This window comes from Suricata suricatta, chromosome 9 (genome assembly GCF_006229205.1).
Source record: "Suricata suricatta isolate VVHF042 chromosome 9, meerkat_22Aug2017_6uvM2_HiC, whole genome shotgun sequence".
Lineage (NCBI taxonomy): Eukaryota > Metazoa > Chordata > Mammalia > Carnivora > Herpestidae > Suricata > Suricata suricatta.
This window is the reverse complement of record NC_043708.1, coordinates 134,288,382-134,304,648: the sequence shown is the minus strand read 5'-3', so window position 1 is coordinate 134,304,648 and position 16,267 is coordinate 134,288,382. Positions and strand designations below refer to the sequence as shown.

Here is a 16,267-nt window from a genome sequence, read left to right as displayed (position 1 = left end):
ACGCCAGATGGACGGCACAAAGTCCAGGCGAGCCTCGGCAGGCAGCGCCCAGAGTCAGGTCGGCGACGCGTAAGCCCACGTCAAGGGTCTAACCGACCAAATACGGGTCATTGTGAGTAATGAAGAATGAGTATACTGAATTAAAAAGTGGGTGCACACATTCAAAAAAGTAGGGAGGTCGGGGCACCTGGGTGGCTCAGTAGGTTAAGCATCCGACTTTTGATCTCAGGGTTGTGAGTTAAACCCTCACGAAGGGCACCATGCTGGACACCTACTTAAAAAATAATAAAGAAAAATAAACATATACGTAAATAAACAAGGGAGGAGGGAGGCTTTTCTGATAGAAGAAAGCCAGCTAATAAGGTAGAGCGGTAACAGACCATGTGGCCTATAAAGCCTAAAATAAAACAGTACCTGGCCCTTTACAGAAAGTTTTCTGAGCCCCTACAAGACAAAGTATAAAACATCGCTTATGAAATAGTCCTGCCAAAAATGTTTGACCACACTGGGCTCGATGCATCAAAAATTTCAACTAAACGATACTAACCCTTATTCTTTTCTTTTGATGTTTATTTATCTTTGAGAGAGAGACAGGGCACGGAGAGAGGAGACACAGACTCTGAAGCAGGCTCCAGGCTCCCAGCTGTCAGCACAGAGCCCGATGCGGGGCTCCACTCCACGAACTGTGAGGATGACCTAAGGTAAAATCGGACTCCCAACCAACCGAGCTGCCCAAGGTGCCCCAACACTAATCCTTATTCTTAGACACACAGGTGGAAGTATTCAGGCACTGAAATAGGATTTCTACTTTTAAATTATTCAGAAAAATAATATATGTACGGAAGATACGGTAAATGTGGCAAAATATTTAAAAACTCATAAATGTAGAGGTGCTGGTTGGCTCAGTTAAGTGTCTGACTCTTGATTTTGGTTTAGGTCATCGACTCACAGTTCATGAAATCGAGCCCCATATGGGGTTCTTTGTGCACAGCATGAAGCCTGTTTGGGATTCTCTCTCTCCTCTCTCTCTCTGCCCCTCTCCATGCTTGCACCCTCTCTCTCTCTCTCTCAAATTAAATAAACAAAAAAAGCCTAGTGACTCTAAGTGAAGGGTAAATAGGTGCTCATTGTGCTACAGTGCTTCAATTTTTCTTTGGGTTACAATTTTCAAAATAAAATGGAGGAAAAATAGGTCCTTTATCTGAATACTACTTTTCTTTAAAAAGAGTTCCAAACACCTCTAATTATCATCTTACTACTTCATAATTATTTAACAATGAATGACTTAGTTTCACAAAATCCCATAATATACTTCTAGAAATAGGCAAAATCCCAGTTCTTAAGTGGGGAAACAGAGGTCGAGGTTGAAGTTCACATAAGACAATGACAGCGTTAAGTTTCCTGTCGAACAGTATTTTCTTTTTCCTTATTTTTTTGAGAAAGCGGGCCCAAGTAAGCGAGCAGCAGAGAAAGAATCCCACGAGGGGCGGGGGGGGGGGGGGGGGGGGGGGGGGGGGGGGGGGGGGGGGGGGGGGGGGGGGGGGGGGGGGGGGGGGGGGGGGGGGGGGGGAGAGAGGGAGAGAGTGAAAGTGAGAGAGAGAGAGAAGCAGGGCTTGAACTCCCAAACAGTGAGATCACGACCTGAGGTGAAGTCAGATGCCTGACTGACTGACCCACCCAGACACCCTTTTTTTCCCTTTGTAAACATTAGAACACTGAAGGTGTGGATTTAAAATGGAACATGCTTAAGAATGTGGTGACATCATGTATTTTCTACTTTCAAAGTAAAAGACATCTTCTAAATTAAGGGTCATTCTACAGTGCTCCCACGTGTCTCCTGTCAGTATTAACTAGCTTGAATTCAAACACCCCTGTTTCATAGAGACCCCTGGCCCACCGGAAGAGGCTAGGGCTACCTTTAAGTGTTTCAGGAGCTCTCTGCCGAGTTCACAGTCCAACTTGATGGCAAACACAATATGCAGAATAACGGTGCCTTCCACATGCCGCAGTTCACCTGCTGGTACAGTAACAAGATCCAACAGCCTGAAAGATCCAACAGAAAGGTGTGAGCTATAGTCTGAACAAGAGACAACTGTGCACATCCTCAGGTGAGCACGTAGACCCAACTCAAGCTGAATGTGCGCCGTCACTGGAGACAGGTAGTTATGTATAAATTCTACCGCCTCACTCCGCGCTCCTTTGTAACACGACTTCTTCAAAGAATTGTCTATTGTCATTAATTCCATTTCTTTGCCATTTCCCAGTTAAACCTAATTCAATTAGGCTTCCATCCCCTCCCTACCCACTCCCCTCAAGGCTATTTGAGGTTTTTTTTTTAAATGTTTATTTACTTTTGAGAGAGAGAGAGAGAGAACACAAGAAGGAGACGGGCAGAGAGAGAGGGAGACACAGGATCCAAAGCAGGCTCCCAGTTCTGAACTGTCAGGAAAGAGCCTGATGTGGGGCTTGAACCCAGAAACCCTGAGATCACAACCTGAGCCGAAGTCAGATGTTCAACTGAATGTGCCACCCAGGCGCCCCCCATTTGACTATTCCTGCAAAGCTTACAGATAACACCCTATGTTGCCAAAACCAATAATCAAGTCCCATCTTAATTAACACCTGAGCAGATATGACAAAAATGACTTCTTTCTTGAAACACTCTTCTGGGCCACTGTCACTGAACTCTTCCCCAAGTCTTTTTGTGTGTGTTTTTGTTTGCTGGCTCACCTCCCTTTAAACAGTGGAATGCCTCTGAGCTCAGTCTTGGGTTTCTTTCTTCACAGTTTCCCTACGGAACCCCATCCAGTGCCATGGCTTTACTTCTTTCCAACGCTTTATCCCCAGTCCTGACCTTTCTCTATAACTCAGTTCCTCCATATGGGATGCAAATATACATCTTAAACTTAACCTGGTTAAAACTGAGCTTATTTAGTGCTACACCTGCTTTTCTGTCAGTCTTTCCTAACTCAGTACATAAGACCATCTTCTAGAGGTGCCTGGCTGGGTCAGTCAGTAGAGCATGTGACTCTCGGTTGTGCGTTCTAGCCTCACACTGGGCACGGAACCTACTTAAAATTAAAAAAGAAAGACAAGAAAAGATAAGAAAGCAAAGACTACCTTCTAATCAATTGCACAAGCCAAATAACAAAAGTTACCCTAGAGTAGCAAGAGCAATAGGCCACAACACGATCAACAGCATGAGCTCTGCAGCCAAACTGCTTGGATTGAAATTCTGGCTCCACCCTTTCATAGCTACATAACCTTGGGACAGTCTTCATTTCCCCGAGCCTCAGTTTCCACATGCATAAAGTTGAGACAAAACAGGGTTGTTGTGAAGTTTAAAGTGCCTAGAACAACACCTGACACAGGGTAAGCACGCTATAATGTTTGCTTTAAAAAAAAAAATCCTCTTGGGGCACTTGGGCGGCTCAGTCACTTAAGGGTCCGACTTCAGCTCAGGCCATGATCTCACAGTTCATGGGTTTGTGCCCCGAGTCAGGCTCTGTGCTGGTAGCTCAGAGCCTGGAGCCTGCTTTGGATTCTGTGTCTCCCTCTCTCTCTGGCTTTCCCCACTCACACTCTCTCTCTCTCTCTCTCAAAAATAAACATTAAAAAAAAAAAACCTTTCTCAGACACGCCGTGCCATGTCCTGCATTTGTACTCACTACTCACCCCCTGCCCCAGAACGTTCTTTTCCCTGATCCACGTTATCGTGGCTCATCATCCAGACTTCAGTTACAACAACACCCTCTCCCAGAGGTTCCCTTGATCACTGAATCTCAAATAGCTATGCTGTCACTATCAGACTATCTATTTGAATTATCTGCATAGCACCTTATAATATTTTTTTTATTTTCTGCTCTCTTCTCACCAGTATTTAAACTCCTTGAGAGCAGCAGACACTTTATAAAGTTTATAAACTTGCAAATTACAGAATAATTACCACTATTCTCCTGGAAAAGCTACAAATGAAAGAGCTGAAGAAGCTGTTTTATTGCTGAAAGAGGGCCAGGGAGTTCTCTGCTGAGGTGAAGGCAGGGACTGAGGTTACGTAACAATGAAGTAAAACACGTAAGATGCTTTGCAAAGATGATTTTATTTCAATACTGTATTACTCACTCATCACCACTCTGGTCCTCACTGAGCTGCTTATCTAGCTCACTGAAGAAAGTTATGATTCCTTCCAAAGCCTTCTTTCTGTTTCCCTGAAAAAAAAAAAAAAAAAAAAATTAGGTAAGGTCTCTCTATAAAGGGCAAGATCACCAAGTTGAACTTAAAATACTTTTCAGCATAGAGGATCCTTGAGTATGGATTTAAACAGAGAAATTACAACTTCAAGTCACACTAAGCGTTTATAGAACACCTTTTCATGCTGAAATTGGGTGAGGGGGCGCCTGGGTGGCTCAGTCGGTTAAGCATCTGACTTCAACTCAGGTCATGATCTCACGGCCTGTGAGTTCAAGCCTCGCACCGGGTTCTGTGCTGACAGCTCAGAGCCTGGGGCCTGCCTCGGATTCTGTCTCCCTCTCTCTCTGCCCTTCCCCTGCTCACTCCTCTGTCTCTGTCTCTCAAAAATAAACATAAAAAAATAAACAAATCAGTTTGGAAACACATCTTGGTATCAGATTTCGATAAAGGACTGCTAGTCCACCCTCAGTGAGGTCTTCACCTCCTTGACTACCACACACACACACACACACACACACACACACACACACACAAAATGTGGTTGGACAAGAATAACACATGTTTTCCTTGGGTGAGGAGTCTGACCCTTTTACTAATCGTATCATCATACATGAAATGAAAGCATCTGTGCCCTAGTATGTAAACCAAGGGTATGAGTAAGCTGAATGGCCCTAACTGATCATCCCACTAGAGTCTGAAAAGAAAAAAAAAAAATTTTTTTTTTAATTTATACCTTTGAGGGGCGCCTGGGTGGCTCAGTTCGTTAAGCCTCCAACTTCAGCTCAGGTCATGATCTCATGGTTCGTGGGTTCGAGCCCTGCATCAGGCTCTGTGCTGACAGCTCAGAGTCTGGAGCTTCTTCAGATTCTGTGTCTCCCTCTCTCTCTCTGCCCCTCCCTTGCTCACACTGTGTGTGTGTGTCTCTTTCTCTCAAAAATAAATAAACATTAAAAAAATTTTTTAAAAATATATAGATTTATACCTTTGAGGAGAAAACCAGAAGCTGATAGACCAAAGGTGGTATTTCTTGAAGATTCAACTCGGAGAACATCCTCAACACTTTTTCCGTCACAAATTCCACCTCTTCTGCAGTCAAAGGGACATCCCTGTGGATCAAAGACGCTCAAGGCCAGAGCTATGGCCTTATTTGGGAGATATTAAAATATTATAACTGCCTCTTTAGTTTTTTGTAACAAAGAACCTTAAAGGGAACCAAAAACCTTACATAAGCAAAATTATCACAGAAAAAAAAAATCAGGGGCTCCTGGGTGGCTCAGTCGGTTGAGTGTCTGACTCTTGATTTTTGGCTCAGATCATGATCTCACAGTTTGGGAGTTCAAGCCCCACATCAGGCTCTGCGCTGACAGCATGGATGGATCCTGCCTGGGATTCTCTCTTTTTCTTTCCCTCTCTCTCCCTCTGTGCCTCCCTTGCTCACCCACTCTCTCTCAAATAAAGTATTTTTAAAAATCATAGTTTTTATCTTTTGGGTTTTTGTTTGAGGAAGAGTACGAGCTGGGGAGAAGGGCAGAGGGAGAGAGAACAGGCTTAAGCAGGCTCCACACTCACTGCAGAGCCTGATGTGGGGCTCAATCCCACACCCTCGGATCATGACCTGTGCCGAAATCAAGAGTCAGATCCTCAATAAAGCAGTGAGAGGGGGAATATCCTGTAACAGAAAACAAAGTTCCCATTATCCTTACTCCGGGCAGAGCGGTGCCCGAGCTTGATGAATTTCAGTTTCTAGCAGCAAGTTCACACAGCAGGGTATAAAAAGGAAATAAAGATGCTTACTTGAACACAGAAGTGAGTTGGATTACACATCGCCGATCCCATCTGGTGAAAGACAATGACAATGTGAAAGTTTATCTCAACTTATTTGCATATTCCTTTGTAAAACTGATAAGGAGGTAAAAACTAAGGCCATTTCTAGTTTGATTTGGTACTACTGGGAAACAAGATCAGAGAATCAAGGAAAGAACAGCTTTTAAACTACAAGACTGGCAAAATCAAAGTCTGATAACATTCAGTGCTGGGAAGATTTGGGGAAACAAATGCTCTCCACATACGATTTGAGAGAGTCCACGGATACAACCCTCCTGGGAAGATGAGCTGGCAATACTTCCCGAGTGTAAACATGCACACGACCGCAGACCCACCCACATTAGTACTAGAAACATATCCCAAGTACATGCTCATAAAAGGTCACCTAGACATGTAAGGACGCTCATTCCAAACACTTTTAATAACAGCAAACACCAAACCATGTATTTATTATTTATTGAAAAAAATATTCTTTAAAAAAATTTTTTTTAGTGTTTTTATTTTTGAGAGACAGAGAGAGAGAGAGAGAGAGAGACAGAGAGAGAGAGACAGAGAGACAGAGAGTTCGAGCAGGGGAGGGTCAGAGAGAGAGAGGGAGGGAGACACAGAATCTGAAGACAGGCTCCAGGCTCTGAGCTGTCAGCACAGAGCTGGACGCGAGGCCTGAACCCACGAACTGTGAGATCATGACCTGAGCCAAAGTTGGATGCTTAACCGACTGAGCCACCCAGGCGCCCCTAGAAAAAAATATTCTTAACAACTGGAGACTAGCCAGATATAAGAGAATAGCATGGAACTATTCAAAAGGATGATGCAGAGTCATACATTCTGACATGAACAGATGCAGTAAATGAAAAATGCAAGATATGTTATGGTGTGTACTGAATAAACTCCAGTGTGATTAAAACGAACAAATAAACAAATAGGCATACATGTGCTGATACAGACTTAAGATTATTTATATTTTAGGGATCTTATATAAGGAACCATAAAAGCTGTCATTTCTGATTTAGATAATCTTGGGTGTTCGCTTCTGGTTCTCTTCAGTGTCCCCAAACATAATCATTGTATTACACAACTTCGTATTCTCTTTATTTCACTGACTATATGGTAAGGATTTTTCATCCTTGATAGTTTTATAGATTTCACTTCTAATGCATTTAAATTTCATGGAGCAGCTCTACCCTACCTTACACAGGTTACATACCGTAACTTACATTTCTCTATGACAGTGTATTTAAGTTGGTCACAAACCTCTGTGATGAACATGTTTATGAATGAGGATTTTCTTATTATGTTGGAGTCTTACCTTGGGTGGATTCCCCTATCTCTGGCTTAAAGGCACAATATACATTCCCCCCTCACTCAAAAAAACATAAAAGATATAGCAGGAGAGTGCCCTCTCAGCCTTAAGGACCCTGGGACTCCAAATAATGCTAGAAGACAACACTGCTATGTTAAAATGAAGAATCAAGTAAACAGAAACTATATGGAGTCTTAGAACAGAAAATATAGTAACTAATCTCTCAAACGTTCATTGCTACCTAAATGGTTCTATAGTGGCACATTATAAAAAAAACATAGACTAAAAACCTAGTGATACAAATTCCTGACATAAACAGGCCTTTTTCGGGCCACGTGCTGATCTGAGACAGTTAATGAGACTCACCTGCCAGAACACAGGGTGTTAATCAGCTGCTTCTTACATTCTTCCCCACTTAGTTCACCTAGACATGAAAATTAGACTGAGAGGCAAATTTGATTGACTATCGAAAAAGTCATTAAAATTGGGGGAAAAAATTACCTTTTCCATAAGCCACATTTTCCTTTTTGGTAGCAAGGGCAGTGAGAATAATGGGTAATAGCTCCAAAGACTTTCCATTCTTCAGCCTGCTCTGCTTGATCGCACTAACAAACTCATTGGCTAATTCAACCAGTAATGATCCTGGAAAACTGTGAGCCTAGAAATTCAGGAGATAAAGCAAATGTTAAGCAGAATCTAAATGTTTGGTCTTTCTTTCCACAAAATAAAGTCTTTTGCTGAATTAACAGAACTGGCACTGAAACGCAGAACTGATCCCAGAAGGGATCCAGAAAATTATTCGGCTCTGGTACAAAACTTACAATCGTAAAAGACTTCAAAGGTCAGAACCTACCACCAGCGCCCAATGTTTTCACACACACCAATTCTTCAGAGACACCAGATGTCCACCATATCGGAAATTAACGTAAACGTGGGTTTATGGACCATCCATCAAGTACTCTGTTTCCTAACAGTAGTTCTTATTCATAGGTAGGAACTCTGCGAGGTTTGGCACATTAAAGTTTCTCTTCTCTCAACAAATTACACCCCCCTCAAATCTACCCTCTTACCTCCAGCATTAGTAACCCTAAAATCTCAGATGCTACTTCTTTCTGCAAATCCCCGGACTCCACCAGGTGGATAGAGCGCATGTAGATCTTAAGTCTCCTAAGAGCTCCGGCTTCCTCAGCGCAGGGGGAACCTTATTGTTTTAAAGGAATGGTACAGAAACAAAAAAAGAACAAAGTTGAAGGGCAAACAGGAAAAACATCACTGTAGTTTAATACAGAAGCAGAATTATCAATTTACTGATTACTATGGTGTTAGAGCAGCAATACTTAGGAGCTTTACAAAAGTACTTAATTTAGGCGATGACTGAAATGTCATCTCTTCTTCTTCTTCCACCTGTCTCACTGATTTTTAAAAGAGGTTCACAGCACAGAAAGAGAAATATCTTCTAAAATATCTTAGAGCCTTTTTTGGGCCCAGTCACCCAAATTAAATGTCTTTAACATATTCCACTTTAAAACATCACTGAGTAATGTCAGCAGGCATGGCAGAAAAATAAAGACCTTAGAAAATCTTCTCTCCTGAGCGGGGGAGAGTGAGGGACACAGATCAAGGGAGACTACTGAATACTGAAAATGAACCATGGACTGAAGGGGGAGGGTGATGGTCATGGTGGGGGCACTTGTGGGGAGAAGCACTGGGTGTTATATGGAAAACAATTTGACAATAAACTATTAAAAAAATGAAAAAAAATGAAAAAAAAAAAGAAAATCCTCTCTTCCATAAAAGTAGTAAGAATACTGACAAAATAATACAAACCAACTTGTTCACAACTCTGGAAATTAACCAAAGACTTGCAACAATCCAAGGAGTGTTTACTTAAGAAAAACAGCTGTATCTTGGTAAGAACAAGGAGTTTTGTGGTATTTTAACATGCCCTCAACTCCCATAGTTCCCCCCTACACCCCCAAGCTCTGGTAGTCTTTAAAACTAATAACCCCACAGTCATGGTGAAAGCCAACAGCCTAGCAGACCCTGGAGGGACAGAATATGGTTGAAGCACCTCCAAAGCCCAATTCCCAAGTAATAACTATCATTTGACCAGTCTGGCTGGTCCCTAGAAATTTTCGTTACCAAGCTTTGTCTTTTTTTTTTTTTTTTAAGTAAACTCTACCCACACAACATGGGGCTTGAACTCACAACCCCAAGATCAAAAGTCACATGCCCTACCGACTGAGCCAGCCAGGGGCCCCAAAGCTTGTCTTTATTTTGCCCTCTGAAAGTGTTCACTGCAACAGCCTTTTTACAGGACATCTATATATTTTTTTAATGTTTTATTTATTTTTGAGAGACAGAGAGAGACAGTGTGAGCAGGGGAGGGTCAGAGAGAGGGAGAAACAGAACCCGAAGACACACTCCAGGCTCTGAGCTAGCTGTCAGCACAGAGCCTGACACGGGGCTCGAACCCACTAATGTGAGATCAGGACCTGAGCCGAAGCCGGAAGCTGTACTGACTGAGCCACCCAGGTGCCCCTACCCAGGACATCTATCTAAATCAGTTGCAACTGTAAGGACACAGGTCCGATCCAGCCTTCCCCTGTACTTAAAGGGGAAGGCGCCAGCTTCTCCTAAAAGGGCGCACCTTAAGGAAGGACAACTCCTGCAGCGCCCAATTGGGAGAGGCCGGCTGATACCTTTGACCTTTCTAGAGGGGGGCCTAGTCACACCCCACGTGGGGGCGTCCTGGGCCCACTCTGATTGGTCAATACTGCAAATGTTGTGATTGGCTCCCATGGCTACCACTATTGTTGGATTGGATCACTGTACACCTGTCATCATTTCCTGTAACTCCCTCTCCCAAAGGCATAAAAGGCCCTGCCCTGCCTTTGTTCGGGGCTTTCTCCACGTGGCCGGGGGGTCGGCTGGTGACTGTGAGCCCGAGCTTAAGCTTGTAATAAAGGCCCTTTGCTTTTGCTGGCGTGGCTCGGTCTCCCTAGCAGTCTCTGGTGCTTGTTTTGGGGCGATTTGGGGGTGATTTTACAAACTTGGGTACAACACAACCAATTAGTATCTGAGCTGCTTTGAGGCAGCACTAACAGTCGGGCAAGCAAGAAGCTGACCAAAAAACTTAAAAGGAAATCCTGGAGACTATGTGCATGGGGGCTTTGTAACATTCTGCTGTGTCAGGGACTCTAGAAAGCCACGCAAATACACTCAGGGCTGTGAGCATGCACAGGCTGTGTACTTGGCAAAGCAACACCTAAAAAGACCCTGAACTCTCACCTCTGGTGGACTGTGAGGCTCTGCACACATAGAAAGACTAACCAGGAGTTATAAATACCGGTCTGGGCACTGAAGATATGCCTTCAACATGCTCGGGGCCCCTCACCAAAGGCTGGGGAAACCAATGGTTCCAGGCATTTAAGGAAATCTTTGCCCAGTCATCGGCTAACTGCAAAGCTGACCAAACAGACTTCAGTGGCCATACACAATGGTGCCCGTACACAACAAACAATAAATATTTTATATTAATTCAGAGGAGCCACCATAAAAACAAAAGGAACCTAAGAACAGCAAAAGCACATCTGGAAGAGGAGAGTGGTATCTGAGTTCCAGAGTTCCCACAAAATATCACTTAAAATGTCCCAAGAGTATGGTCCATAACCAGGAAAAAAAAAGAATCAATAAAAACTGTCCCCGAGAGCGCCTAGAAGTTAGATTACTAGACAAAGATTCTAAATTAGTCGGACAGCCGCCTGGGTGGCTCAGTCAGTTGAGTGTCTCTTGATTTTGGCTGAGGTCATGAACCCAGGGTCATGGGATTGAGCCCCATATCAGGCTCCTCACTGAGCATGTAGCCTGCTTGGGATTCATTCTCTTTCTTTCTCTCTGTCTCTCTCCACCCCCTTCCCTGCTTGAGTGCTCTTGGACATAAAAAAAATTTTTTTTTAAGTTTAAAAAGAAAAAGTTTTAAAAGTTTTTTTGAGAGAGAGGAAGAAAGGGAAGGGAAAGAGAGAGAATTCCAAGCAGGCTCCAAACTATCAGCACCATCAGCCCCAACACGGGGCTCAAACTCACTGTGAGATCACGACCCAAGCCAAAATCTAGAGTCAGACACTCAACCGACTCAGCTACCCAGGTGTCCCCCCAAAAAAGATTTTAAATCATCTGTTTTCAGTATGTTCAAAGAAAAGGAAACCATGCCTAAAGAACTAAAGGAAAATATTAAGAATGATGTCTCACCAAATACTGAATATCAATAAAGAGACATAAACTGTAAATAAGACATAAAAATTCTGAAATTGAAAAGTACAATAATTGGGCTGAAAAATCCACAATAAGGTCTCAGCAGATCTGACCCAGTGGAAGAAAGAATCAGAGAATTTAAAAATAGAGGAACTAGATTATCCGGTCTGAAGGACAGAAAGAAAAAAAAAAAAAGAAAAACAAACAGCCTCAGAGACCTGTGGGATAGATATCATGAGTGCTAACACAAGACATAATCAAAGTCCCAAAGGGAAAGACAGAAAGGGCTGAACAGAAGACATAATGGCTCCAAACTTCCCAATTTTAATGAATACTAATTTATACATTCAAGCAGCTTAATAAATTCCAATAGGATAAACCCAAGAGAACCACACCTAGACACACCATAGCAAATAGCTAAAATCAAAGACTCCTCATCATAACAAAGGCAATCTGTGGAAAACCCATAACTAATAATCATACCCAACATTTTTTTTTAATTTTTAGAATGTTTATTTATTATTTTTTTTCATAGAGACAGCAGGGGAGGATCTGAGAGAGAGGGAGACACAGAATCCGAAGCAGGCTCCAGGATCCAGCTGTCCGCACACGGTCTGACATGGGGCCCAAACCCACAAACCGCGAGATCCTGACCAGAGCCAAAGCCGGACACGCCACTGACAGACATTCAGGTGCCCCCAATCATACCGGACTGTTAAAAATAAAAGAATTTCCATAAAACATGAAAAATACAAGGATGTTCATTTTTCCTACTTCTATCCAACACAGTATTAGGATTCCAGAATAGTTCATGTATTTAAGGACACTGAAACGGTACACTTAAAAAAAAGCAAAGACAAAGACAGAATCCAAGCAAAGCAAAGCAACAAGAGAGAAGCAAGTCATCTGGGAGCGTATTCAATACAATTAACACTTGGTGTCCCATCAAAAAACCACCCCCTCCCCAACACTGAAAGGCAGAAGGAAAAAGGATCAGGGCGCGCAGGCGGCTCAGTTAGTCTAGCATTCCACTTCAGCTCGGGTCAAGATCTCGCAGTTTGTGAGTTCAAGCCTCACATCTGGCTCCGTGCTGACAGCTGAGAACCTGGAGCCTGCTTCGGATTCTGTGTCTCCTTCTGTCTGCCCTCCCCCGCTCACACTCTGTCACTCTCTCTCAAAAACATAAATAAGCATTAAAAACATTTTTTTTTAAAAAAGGAAATGGGATAACACAGTCAAAATGCTGAAAGGACTGTCCAACAATTCTACAACCAAAAAAACACCCTTCAACAATGAAGGAGAAATGAAGACATTCCCATACTTAAAAAAGGAGAACTTGCTGCCAGAAGACTTGCCCAATGCTAAAGGAATCCTTTAGGATGAAATGAGGGACACTAGACAGTAACTTGAATCCACATGAAATAGCACCAGTAAAGGTAACTACATAAGAAAATACAAAAGTAGTAAAACCTTATTTTTTATTTGTAATTACCTTTTCCCCTGTCTGATTTATAAGGTTTATTGAAAGCAATAATTATAAATCAGTGTTGATAGGGGGGGCCAGGGTGGCTCAGTCAGTTGAATGTCCAACTCTTGATTTTGGCTCAGGTCATGATCCCAGGGTCATGGGATCAAGCCCCGTATCAGGCTACATCTGAGTGCAGAGTCTGAATTTCTCTCTCTCTCCCTCTGCCTCTCTCTCCTGCTCATGCTTGCTCTCTCTTAAAAAAAAAAAAAAAAAAAAAAAAAAAAAAAAAAAACCCCAGAGGTGCCTGGGTAGCTCAGTTGCTTAAGTGTCTAACTTCAGCTCAGGTCATGATCTCACGGTTCATGGGTTTAAGCTTTGCATCCGGCTCTGTGCTGACAGCTCAGAGCCTGGAGCCTGCTTCATATTCTGTGTCTCCTCTCTCTCCATCCCTCCCTACTCATGCTCTATCTGTCTCTTCCTCTCAAAAACGAATAAATGTAAAAAAAATTTTCTTTAAACAATCTGTGTTGATGGGCATAAATATGTAAAGATGAATTTGTATGACTGTAATAGCACACAGGAGGGAGAAGAAAGAAACTATATAGAGAGCAAAGTGTTATAAACTATTAAAACTAAGCTGGTATTAATCTGAACTAGACTGTTATAAATTTAGACATTTTTTATAATCCTCAGAGCAACCACTAAGAATGTAACTCAAAAATATAATAAAAAAGGTGACAACAGAATTAAAATGGTACACTAGAAAATATCTATTTAACACAAGACACATAAAGCTAAAAAGGACACATACATAAAGAAAACAAATAGCAAAAAGCAGATGTAAACCCTACCTTATCAATAACCACAGAAAAGGGATCAGACAGTCCAGTCAAAAGGCAAAGATTGGCAGAATTTTTAAAATTTCATTTATATACTGTCAATCAGAAACACAATTTGGACTCAAAAGACACAGTTTGAAAGTTAAAGCATGGATGGAAAAAGATATACCACGCAAACAGTAACCGAAAACTTGGATTGGCTGTACAAATACTAGAAAAAAATGCTTGGGGCGCCTGGGTGGCTCAGTCAAGCATCCAACTCTTTTTTTTTTTTTTAATAATTTATGTTTATTTATTTTTGAGAGAGAGAGATTGCAAGTGGAAGAAGGGCAGAAAGAGAGAGGGAGACAGAATCAGAAGGAGGTTCCAGGCTCTGAGCTGTTAGCACAGAACTCCACGCAGGGCTCGAACCCACGAGTTGTTGGATCATGACCTGAGCCAAAGTCGGAGGCTTAACTGACTGAGCCACCCGGGCGCCCCTAAACGTCCAATTCCTGATTTTGGTCGTGATCTCAAGAACCTTGGGGATTAAGCCCTGCATCCACCTCTGTGCTGATGGCACAAAGCCTGTTTGGGACTCACTCTCGTCCTCTCTCTCTGCCTCTCCCACACATGAGCACACTCATTCTCTCTCTTAAAATAAAAAAAAATTGAAAGAAGAAAAAAAGACTTTTAGGGGCACCTGGGTGGATCAGATGGTTAATGAGATGTCTAACTCCTAATTTGGGCTCGGGTCATAATCTCAGTTTGTGAGATGGAGCCCCAGTCCAGCTCTGCTGAAAGATTCACTGATGGACTGATTCTCTCTTTCCCTCTCTCTGCCCCTCCCCCACTTAAGCGCTCTCTCAAAAAGAATTAAAATAAAAAACCACTTTAAGAGAAAAACTATTACTGGAGACAAAGAAGGACATTTTATAATGACAAAAGGGTCAATCTATCAAGATATATACAATTATAAATATATAAGATTCTAACAAAAGAACTCCAAAACAAACAATGCAAAAACCAAAAGAACTGAAGGGAGAAATGGATAATTCAACATTAAATGAAAACTTCAATACTCTACTTTCAGTAATGGATAGAATTAGGAGATCGTCAAGGATACAGACATGAACAACACACTAAATCTTACATATCCATAGAGCACTACACCCAGCAACAATAGAAGACACATTTTCCTCAAGTGCATGTAGAACATTCTCCAGAATAAACAATGTATCAGACCGTAAAAAATTCTGAATAATTTAAAAGGACTGTAATCATGCCATTTAATGATCTGTGACAACAGTGGAATGAAATTAGAAATCAATTAACAGAAGGAAATCTAGGAAATTCACAAACATGAAAATTATCACAATCATAAATACCAATGTGTCAATGAAGAAAAGCACAAAAGGACATTAGAAAATACCTTTAGATGAATGAAAACAAAAACACAGCATTCCAAATTAAGGAAAGCAGCTAAAGCAGGCTGAGAGAAAAATCTATAGTTGTAAATGCCTTTATTAAAAAAGAGCAACAAAAAAGATCTCAAATCAATAACCTAATCTTCCACGATTAGAAACTATAAAAAGAGCAAATTAAACTCGAAGTAAAAAGAATATGAGTAAAATCAGACCTAAATAAAAATAAGATACAGAAGAATATAGAAAAATCAAGGAAATCAAATCTTTTTTTTTTGGAAAAGATAAAAAAAAAAAAAGAAAAATCTTCAGAGTGACCAAGAAAAAAAGAGGAAGATTCAAATGATTAAATCAGGAATGAAAAAGGAGTGTTACTACTGATCTAACAGAAACAAGGATTATACAGAAATACGGTAAAGAAATATATACCAATAAGCTTAGAGAACTTAGATGAAATGGATAAATTGCTAGAAAGATAGAAACCAGCAAAATTAATTCAAGAAAATACAAAAAAATCTCAACAGACCTATAATAAGAGATTGAATTAGCAGCCAAAGCACTTTCCACAAAGAAAAGCCCAGAACTGGATGGCTTCACTGGTGAATCCACCAAATGTTTGAAGAAGAATTAACTCCACTATTTTGGAAATTCTTCCAAAAATCAAAAGAGGTAGGAATATTTCCAAACTCTTTCCATAAAGCCAGGATTCCAAAACCAAAGACAGCATTAAAAAAAACAGATCAATATCCCTGTGACTACAAACAAAAACGTGTTCAACCAAATACTAGCAAACTGAATCCAGCAAGATATAAAAAGGCTTATATGCTATGATCAAGTAGGAATTACCAAGAATACAAGATTGGGTCAATGTGTAATAGTGTAATATACCATATAAATACAACAGGTAGAATAAAAATCACATATATCATCTCAGTAGACAAAAAAGCATTGAAAAATCCAACACCCTTTCATGATAAAAAAAAAA

General features: G+C 41.4%; 1 protein-coding gene across 2 annotated transcripts in view; it reads right to left on the bottom strand.

Annotated features, from left to right (window-relative positions):
* FANCI (FA complementation group I) overlaps nt 1-16,267 on the bottom strand; it is a 74,526-nt gene that overhangs the window by 45,698 nt on the left and 12,561 nt on the right. For both annotated transcript variants that reach the window (XM_029950243.1, XM_029950244.1), the window contains exons 4-10: nt 8,389-8,519; nt 7,820-7,976; nt 7,685-7,742; nt 5,986-6,027; nt 5,174-5,297; nt 4,123-4,208; nt 1,917-2,043 (exon numbers count right to left, since the gene is read on the bottom strand). In XM_029950243.1, the coding sequence (XP_029806103.1) occupies nt 1,917-2,043; nt 4,123-4,208; nt 5,174-5,297; nt 5,986-6,027; nt 7,685-7,742; nt 7,820-7,976; nt 8,389-8,519 (725 nt within the window). The remainder of the gene's footprint in view (nt 1-1,916; nt 2,044-4,122; nt 4,209-5,173; nt 5,298-5,985; nt 6,028-7,684; nt 7,743-7,819; nt 7,977-8,388; nt 8,520-16,267) is intronic.